This window comes from Chondrus crispus, genomic scaffold, assembly GCF_000350225.1.
Source record: "Chondrus crispus Stackhouse genomic scaffold, scaffold_86, whole genome shotgun sequence".
Lineage (NCBI taxonomy): Eukaryota > Rhodophyta > Florideophyceae > Gigartinales > Gigartinaceae > Chondrus > Chondrus crispus.
Window position 1 is genome coordinate 163,638 of NW_005178773.1, and position 9,139 is coordinate 172,776.

The 9,139-nt window shown below is 49.9% G+C and overlaps 2 protein-coding genes across 2 annotated transcripts; both read right to left on the reverse strand.

The window, feature by feature from the left end:
- Positions 1 to 3,058: 3,058 nt before the first annotated feature.
- CHC_T00007810001 (hypothetical protein) lies at positions 3,059 to 3,346 on the reverse strand. Its single transcript, XM_005711537.1, has one exon. The coding sequence runs from the start codon at positions 3,344 to 3,346 to the stop codon at positions 3,059 to 3,061; it is 288 nt and encodes a 95-aa protein (XP_005711594.1).
- Positions 3,347 to 3,436: 90 nt separating this feature from the next.
- Positions 3,437 to 4,273, reverse strand: CHC_T00009418001 (Gal-2,6-Sulfurylases II). Its single transcript, XM_005711538.1, has one exon. It carries the CDS (start codon positions 4,271 to 4,273, stop codon positions 3,437 to 3,439), a length of 837 nt encoding a protein of 278 aa, XP_005711595.1.
- Between the last annotated feature and the right edge of the window lie 4,866 nt (positions 4,274 to 9,139).

Genomic DNA, 9,139 nt, shown 5'->3' on the forward strand with positions numbered 1-9,139 from the left:
ACTTTGACCCAGAAAAACCACAACATATATGGCAGACAAAACCACGGTACGCCTCCTATTCGCGGTTGCAGCCACGTTCCACATGCACATCGAGCACATTGATATAAAGGCTGCATACCTACATGAGAAGTTTGACCACTCAGGCAGTGAGCCCGTATATGCCCGGAAACACCCGAGATTTGACGGATCTTACAAGCACCCCGACTCAGTCGGCAAACTCAACAAATATATATATGGCACACCCGGCGCCGGCCACACGTACCTCAGCGCAGTAGTCAATCTACTCCAAAAACACAAGTTCACCCAATCAGACGCGGACATGTGCCTCTTCCACCGACGCACACAGAACCACATCATCATCTTGTCGGTGAGTATGGATGACTTCACAGTCATCAGTACGTCCAAACAACTGCAGAAAACATTTGCAGCAATACTCAAGACGACGATCAAGATCAAACAGCTTGGGGAACCCGTGCCCCTCCTAGGATGGACGATAAAAAATTTGCCAACGGAGATATACACGCATCCCAACCCAACGCCATACAACATGTGGTCAAAAAGGCGGAAATGGACATTTTGAACGGAACCAACCCCGTACAACACTAAAACGACACTCCATGGACCAACAGAGGAAGACGAACCAATGCCCAAAATCACAAAAATCTACCAGCGACTTCTCGGGGATATCCGCTACATCGCGGACTCCACCAGACCGGACATCTACCCCGTCGCGAACAGATTATCGGTGCCAGCCAAATCACCGACAAAGAGGCATTGGATCGCGTTAAAGCGCATAATTCGGTACCTCAAACACACGCCGACACATGGCCTGCTGTACGAAGCAGGCAACCACAGAGCAAGCATCCAAAAAAATCCCCAACCTCCTGGAGACCTACAGTGATGCTGACTTCGCAACAGATGTAACCAACCGCAAATCCATATCTGTAATGGTACATCTGTACAATAGCACGCCCATATGCTGGGGCTCGATGAAACAAGCGATAACAGAATTATCCACATGTCAAGCTGAATACATAGCTGCCACTGCAGCTGCCCAGCAAACCGCATGGATTCGACGTCTCCTTCAAGACATCGACATGCTCCCACTGGAGCCCATGCCGTTCCGAATTGACAACCAATCAGCAGTAAGGGTTGCCAAGAACAACGGCCCAACGAAGCGCAGAAAGTTCATAGACCTGCGCCACCATTACCTTGCCCGCCAAACAAAGAAGAAGGCGATTGACATCAAACATGTACCAACAACAGAAATGCTCTTTACAGTACCCCAAATCTCCCCCACACCACTCATGCGAAGTCCCTCATCGGCTGACGTCTAATTCGGAATATATTACGATTTATTTCCGCTATTTCGCTTTTTGTACATTTGTATTACCTGAAGGCCAAATTACTGCAACAATTAAGGTACACGTGTCGAGAAAGAAACGAGCCCCCCTCTCGAGGAAGCAAAAGTAGTTGCTGCTTCTACGGTGCCAGGGCGTACCGTACAAAAAATCGAAGTTGATTTTATCGCGGGGCTCGACAGCCAAGAATTGAATCGCTGGCCAACCATTGACCTAGGTCTCCGGTCCGTCCCGCGAAGTGGGACCAAGTGTTCGACGTGCTGTACGTGTAAGCCTACGATTCCATTTCTGGATGTCAACGCAGTTGTCATTGAGCCGTAATATGTCCACTATTCAGAACTGTGGTGCACGAACGATACCCTTCGTTTACTCTCTGACCCGGCTCCCTCTGCACTTAGAGCACCCCTATCGGTGCTGTGTATATGTAAAGTTTTTGCATATCCAGATACATATAGCCTCTTTCATCCCTATCGGACTGGTTATCTCCAAACATTTGGCATTTTTGGCTATATCTATCTCTTTATTGGAAGCCGGATGGCGACAAATTTATTCATTTGACCATATAGAGACGCGAATTACATGGCGCCACTTGGCCAAAAGACCATAGGACAGTGTCAATACAGTACCTCTCGTACTCGATGCCCCCTCGTACACTATGCCTAGCAGGGCACTTCAATTTCAAATTTACTCCTAAACCGATAATGTTGCATACAGAAATGCTATATGCAAACGCAAAATTGTACACATTTGGCCACCAAATTTAGCCAAACCGATAGGGGTGCTCTTAGAGCACCCCTGCTGGTTTAGTTATATTTCGAGGTTAGATATGAGAAATTCAGCGTTTGGAGATAGCGATTCTAGGCGCAACACTACCGGTTAGAGGGCAAATTCAAACGTGTTGTGCAGTGATTGGCTCTTTCGGCAGCCGTGGTCATCCAGTTCGAGGGATGGTAGTGGTGGTGCTGTACGGATATACTGTGGGAGACGTCTCCGGTTCCCATCTCCTCAAGCCCCACATGACACCATCATGCCCTGGGGGAAGGACAGGGAGGAGAGGAGGAGGAGAGGAGGAGGAAAGGGAGAAGGGAAGGCGTCAGGAAGAATGCAGGAGGGTGGCAGTGGCGGGTAAATTCAGCTTGGGATGGGGGTGTTGGGGGTGTTCGCTGTGCACAGAAAACAGTGTGTTCCCTGTGCACAGAGAACATTGCTCGCGCCAAGTCAATAGAATTGGCGTGGGTTTTGAGTAATTTTTCCAAGTGGCGCAATTCTACTCGCATCTCTATTTGCGCAAATGAGTAAATCTGTCTCCATCCGGTCGGCTGCTTGGAGATAGATTTACTCAAAATGGTAAATTTTTTAGAGATACTCACTCCACTGCTCGTGACCAAATCTATCTCCGAAAATCAAAAATTTACTCATTTACTCAACCACTAGGGGTGCTCTTAGTACGGCGGCCGCTTGCCGCCGTAGGTGACACGATATCCGTGTGTGATGTGTACTACATGTGTACGTGTATAGGTATTATCACAAGGACTTTGCCCTTTTTTTAAAGTGCCTGTAAAGCTTTACAGCAGGTGGGGATACTGTACGCCTCTGCTTGCGAGATATCCGCGACCGTTTCTGCTCCGTCAAGATATCGACGCGTGGAATACCCTTCGAAGGCTTTATCCGTTACAGTAACAGACGTAGGATACGGCTTACACCAATTGCTTTACATACCCTAGGTTGGCCCTAATGCTCTTGCATAGGGCCGCCCCTGTACTTTCTCCATAAAGTCGACCATTCAAGGGTAGACGTTTATAAAAGCAGGTTGGCTTGTGATCTTTGCACAAATCAGGCAGGAATCCCAGAGTGTCACCCCGTCCACGAGGGCGTTTGGTATTTTTCAAACTAGATACGACCAAGAAACAAGCTGCCAGCAGCGTTTTCGAACAGAGATGAAAGGTGTCGTTTACTGATACCAAGTACGGCGCAACTCCGCCCATCTCTACTCATCGTCACTACAGGTTGCAAACACTATTCCACGACCATGACGATGTAAGGGAACGCTACTTGGGACCTTCCACTCATTCCTCTTAGACGGTGAACTCGAGCTCGAGAACCCTCCTGCCGTCCGAATTCGACCGCCCCAACCTGCGTTGAATCCTTACCCCGTTGACCACAACGTTCACCACCCACTTCGTACGCTTATTGAAGCAGTTGTTGAAGTGGAACAGCGTGACCGTGTACTTCCCTCGAACCATGTTTTCGAAGGACACAGCTTCCTTGCCGGCCGGAGAGTCGCCGCACGCGGCCACCAAGTTGTCATTGATACGGCCTCCTACAGATCCAGGGGGACCAATAACGGAAAGGTCGAAGTCATCGGACGAATCCCACGCCACGTCCACCACGATCGGCCGCACAACCGTCCGGAATGAAAGGCAGTCCCTGGCGTCCGACGTCGAGATCGTCCGGAACACAGACCCATCCGTGTTCTGAATGTTGTAGTTGCGGATCGGAAGACGGATGCAGAGGTCGTCGAGGAACTCCTCCTGGTTACCCATGGCGCCACGACGAGCGACGCCCTTGCGGTCGCGCTGGAATGTCAGAGGCGTCAGACGGAAGTAGTTTCTCGGGAACGCGGGTCTCAGTCCATTGGGCCGGTACCTGTTGATCGGCGTGGTGCCTGAGCCTGATTCAATGAGCGCCGCGCCAGTGGTGCGAACGTTGCCGAGCGTTCTCCCGCCGGGGAAGTTACGGCAGATGAATGCTGAGCGGGAGTAGTCTGGCCCGCGGAGAAGGATCTTCGCACCCTTGGGACGCATGGAGCCATCAGCGCGGCAGAAGCGGAACCGGCATGAGCGGCCGCATTGCGCGTTCGCTGTGAAGGCGATAGCGGCCAGGAGAAGGACGAACAGGAATGAAGCGTTCATTGTTGGTATGTGAAGACTGCCGCACCGAAATGAAGGCTGTTGAGGTTGTGGAGATGACACTTGCTTCCCCTTGCGTTGAGCGCTCTCTTTATACTCATGAACGTGTCCGCGATTTACTCCATGGATAGGCTTTTTGATCGCGAAGACCTTGCCCTCCCCGAATATCGGGCGTTGGCCATGCCCTTGAGACAAAAATGATTCGTATGGAAAGCAAAACTTCAGAGACTTGAACTCTTGGTGCACTATTCACCGTTCGGTTCATGCCCATGACCACGGAGTAGCAACAAAGCTGTGCCAGAGATGGACATGTGCATTTGACTTCTACTTCGATGCCTCGTCACGAATCCTACATGTCAATGGCAGATCGCAGTTTTTTTTGGCACTTTGACGGATTCGAGAAAGATGAATTTTAACGAGGGATTATATTAGATGTGGAGAAACCTGAACAACAGAGACAAGGAAAGATTCTCCATAATAAATGCGGCGAAGAGTACAAGACAAACATGAAAGACGGTACAAACATGAGAGACACGACACTGGTTGCGGCAGAATAGAAAGAACGCCGTCCCGCACTGGAAGGCTGAAAATTGACGTTGTTTGTTGTAGTCATGCAGCAGGAGGGGCCGTCAGTATGACACTGAAGATATATGCATTATTTTCTCTTCAGACTTTCCGGAGGGGGGGTGGAATGGAAGCATGCGGGTTAGATACATGTCGAGAGCACTCCAGAAGGGTTCCGTAAAAATTGCATGCGTGGGTTTAGGAGAGCGCGTGGGCTTCACTTTCCGTATGAGTGAAGCAACGAGCAGGACAGCTGTCCAAGCGATGAGAAGGTTCATTGCAGCTCGATAGAGCAGATAGATGGCGCAAATAGATGCCTTGATGTCATCAGATCGTGCACACAGTGGTTGTTTCCTTGTTGACGCCACTGTGGTGATGAGATGTCAAATGGCAGTAAAAACAAAAATATCTTTATCTCGGAATTTTCCATCGAAGCAAGATTAAGTAATACGAGGCAACATATTTTCAAAAGCTGCGACTCCCGTCTTATTCTGCACAGCCACGAATTCATGCTACACTTACAACTTACCGCAATCACATATCATGCGTCCACCAGGTCTCGGAGCAGCAGTGGGGCGCAGATCTGGATATCTAGTGTCTATTGGACGGACGTTTTTGATCATGAGGATTTTTCCTGTCTGTCAGAGCATTAGAAAGACCCTCCTAAATACCGTGCATTCTAGGTGCCTTCAAGGGACTTGGGCATTGTTTTTTACTCTTACTGTTACTGTTTCGCGGTAACTATAGCTTTTAGTTCTCCCTCTTTGCGCCAGAAACGGCGCGGCAAAAAAGCCTCATATGAGGCGAAATCCTCAAATGAGGCGCATTGTCCAATAGACACTAGAAACTCGTCAATAGCCCTAGTCCAATGGCAATGAATGCTAGGATTGTGAGACGAGAAATTGTCACGAGTTGAAGAACGGCTCGCAAAGAAAACCAATGTTTTCGTATTATACTCTAGGTTGAGGTGTACTCCCTGAACAAGTTGGTAGCCACCTATAACTGTCTTTCTGTGAGTACTTCTGAGCACTTGTTTCTCTCGCGAAAATGGCCTCAAAACATGGTTACACCTGTTCAAAATGTCCCGAGAGAGCTCAGATTGGGGATGTATGGATATCATCTTGAATTGCAACTACGGCAAGCAATCACGGAGTGCTTTAGGAATAAATGGCTCTGGAGACGTGTTTGTGACTGCAAAATATAGCTTCCATAGCGATTTCGTAGGCATTTCGCTAGAACAACTATCACTATACACAGCAGTCTTTAAACGAAGAGCGGCTCCCGGTTCTTGCAATTTAAGTTTTACGCCAAGGATTTCTGAAACAGATTTGACTAAAATTGTGGAAGAAAAAATTACAGCTCTGTGGGTTGGTCACTTGTAGAGAAGAGCACGTACGGCAAGGTGAACATGAGCAACTCTAGGAGTATTAGCATCGCTAGAAACTACCCGCCAAGTCATGGAAGGAGGACTGACGTCTTCACGTCAGCGCGGCTATTCTGTCACCCGTGCCGAGGGTTGTAGAGAAAGAGAACGAGGAGGAGAAAACGTTGGCGGTAGTGGAGGTGATAGTAATCTTTGCAACGTACTCAGGACTCATGCGTACTGCAATAATAATAACACAACCAGCTAAATCCATACCAAGATACATACATGCGTATCGAACATATGCAGAACTGTTTTTGTTATGCACTCAAATTTCAAATGGCCTTTGCTGTAGTTGTAAGTCGGTGTACCGCGCTGCGTGCGTAGGGGAGGAATAAAATAAAATGCAAGACAAGGATAACCGAATGGTCCGCTTTTTTGTTTTCTATTTTTCTGCCTCCTCCGTCTTTTGACCCCCCGTCCTCTCACACAAGGCAACAGGCAGCCTCTATTCGGACGTACAGTACAGTCGCCTTTGGTGGGTAGATTTCCCACGTTTACATGTGGTCATGCGGACCAATGGATAACTATCCCAGGAAAACTGTTTTGGAGGTTGTCCCTGTGCAAGACCTTACATATAGGACTACCCTTGGGTATATCCGAAAAATTCCTCCTGACCGTTCTGTCTCATCATTTCGTAAAATCTCACAATCTGAAATTTCTTGTCACATGTTGATCATCACACGCGAAAATACTGTTAATCTGCACGCATGGAACCAACGAAGGAAATGGACATGATAAATCAGGCTTGCGATTCTCGAAATGGGAATATGAAATTCAGGGTTGATATCGCATACATGGCATATGCGCCAAATACAGTATCATGTCAGCGGCCATCGTTTTTGCTTTATCGAGAGGCACCTAGCTGGAGCTTTAGGAATGAAGTAGCTCTGCATTAACGATATAAGTAGATACGTTTGCGGATAGATATCAACAGAAAACCAACAACGAACAAAAGAACAGAATAACACAGTGCTTTAATTGCACAACCAAAATCCTATTGCAACTTGTCCGGCATAGTAGAAGGCTCGAGAGGGCGTCAAGAATTGACAACCGAGCAGTGAGGAGACTGTTGAACCACGCGGCGATACAGTTCGCGTTTGAATCTGTAGTGCGGTGACCCTGCGCCCTTTATCCTTGGTCACCGCCGTCGCGGGGCCGCGTTCTCCGCCTTTGACACGTGTCTGATAAGCGCGACACACGTGTACTGTGCGCGCACACTTGGGAAGGTAGACAACGTGTACCATACGGGGCCACACGTGTACCACACGTGGCCACACGTGTATGACAGTCGTATGACACGTATATGATACGTGTACGCCACGTGTACATACGTGGTGCCCACAAGTTTCTACGCTAATTTGCGTAGCGTCTAATGCCAAGTGGCAATTCTAAGGGTCAGTCACATTCTACAAGTGGTAGATCATGTATGATAGTGGATGGCTGTGAATGACTGGTCCCACATCTACAGACCAATCAAATCGTTTCGTCCCACATCTACATCTCGACCAATTAAAACGATTGGTCCCACATGCTTACATCATTAATGTAATGTTTGGCCCAGTAAACTCCCCAACTCGAGCACACACTCGCGAACAGACCTATGAACCATTCGCCGCCTTCCCAGCCGCCGCCGTTGTCTCCAAAAGCAACTGTTCCGACCATCTTCACCTGCCTCTTTCGCCATCCGACCATCCCCACCTGCCTCTTTCGCCATCCGACCATCCCCATCTGCTTCTTTCGCCATCCGACCATCCCCACCTGCTGCTTTCGCCACAGCCCGGATCCCTGCGGCACCAGACACACTCTTCGCCGCATCCTTCTCGATGGCCGCATAATCCCCGTCTCCATTCTTGCCGTCGCCTCCAGTCTTGACCGTGCGCCCCTCGTAACGCATGCGCCCGCCCGTCCGCCCACGTCCACTGCTCTTCCTCGTCCGCGATGTCGGGGAACCAGCAGGAGCCGCGCGACGTCGTCCTCAGCGCCCATATCCAGTCGTTCCGCGACGTCGTCTGCGCAACCTACCACATCGCAGCCATCTCGCCTAGCCCGCTCGGCCTCGGCCTGTACGCCGTCCCGACTGACCACCCGCAGCAGCCGAAGAGACCGCTACCGTTGCTCTACGTCTCCTCCGCCGTCGCCCGAGGCGGCGCCCCGGCTGCGGGCCTGCAACATTTTTTTCCGTCGCACACAGGTGAAGCTAATGTTGACAAAACGGTCGACGATATAGATCGATTTCTTCCACCGTAAGGATCGCGAGGCTTGGTGTCAACGGCAAGAGGTGATGTAGCATGGACTGCGACATCCCTTGGTACTTGTCCTCCACTTGATGAGGGAACATTGCGCTCCTCGACCCTTTCATCCATGTCCCACTTGTTTCCATTTACGTTTCCAGGGTGACTGTACAGTCTTGCTCCACTGACAGCAGTCCATAGAACCCAGTGCTTTCCCAGCAGGAACGCTACACACACGATGAGGATACAGAGCAACATGTCGGGCTTCAGAACGGAGGAATTAAAGTCCTGCCGTTGCTCTACGTCTCCTCCGCCGTCGCCCGCGACGGCGCCCCGGCTGCCGGCCTGCAACATTTTTTGCCGTCGCGCACAGGTTGCGAGAGATGTTGCTTTGGTAAATGTTGAGATTCATGGGAGGATTATTTTGCTCATCATCAACCTGCCTTCGACAACACAAACACCCACCGAAACGAAACGAAACCATCCTCCAAACCCACTACAGAGTATACCAGCCCCTCTCACACATCCGCATACTGTATCCAAAAACAACCCAGAAACCACCTTCAACCCACATCCGCCGCACACTCTCGACGCGCTGGAGGGACAAAGGAACCGGGTTTGCTCTGTCGCGTGGTCTCGGGACGGCAG

Bases quoted from the DNA above. Each gene is read 5' to 3' on its own strand.
- CHC_T00009418001 (XM_005711538.1), bottom strand. From the start codon at position 4,273: ATGAACGCTTCATTCCTGTTCGTCCTTCTCCTGGCCGCTATCGCCTTC.
- CHC_T00007810001 (XM_005711537.1), bottom strand. From the start codon at position 3,346: ATGGGCGGAGTTGCGCCGTACTTGGTATCAGTAAACGACACCTTTCAT.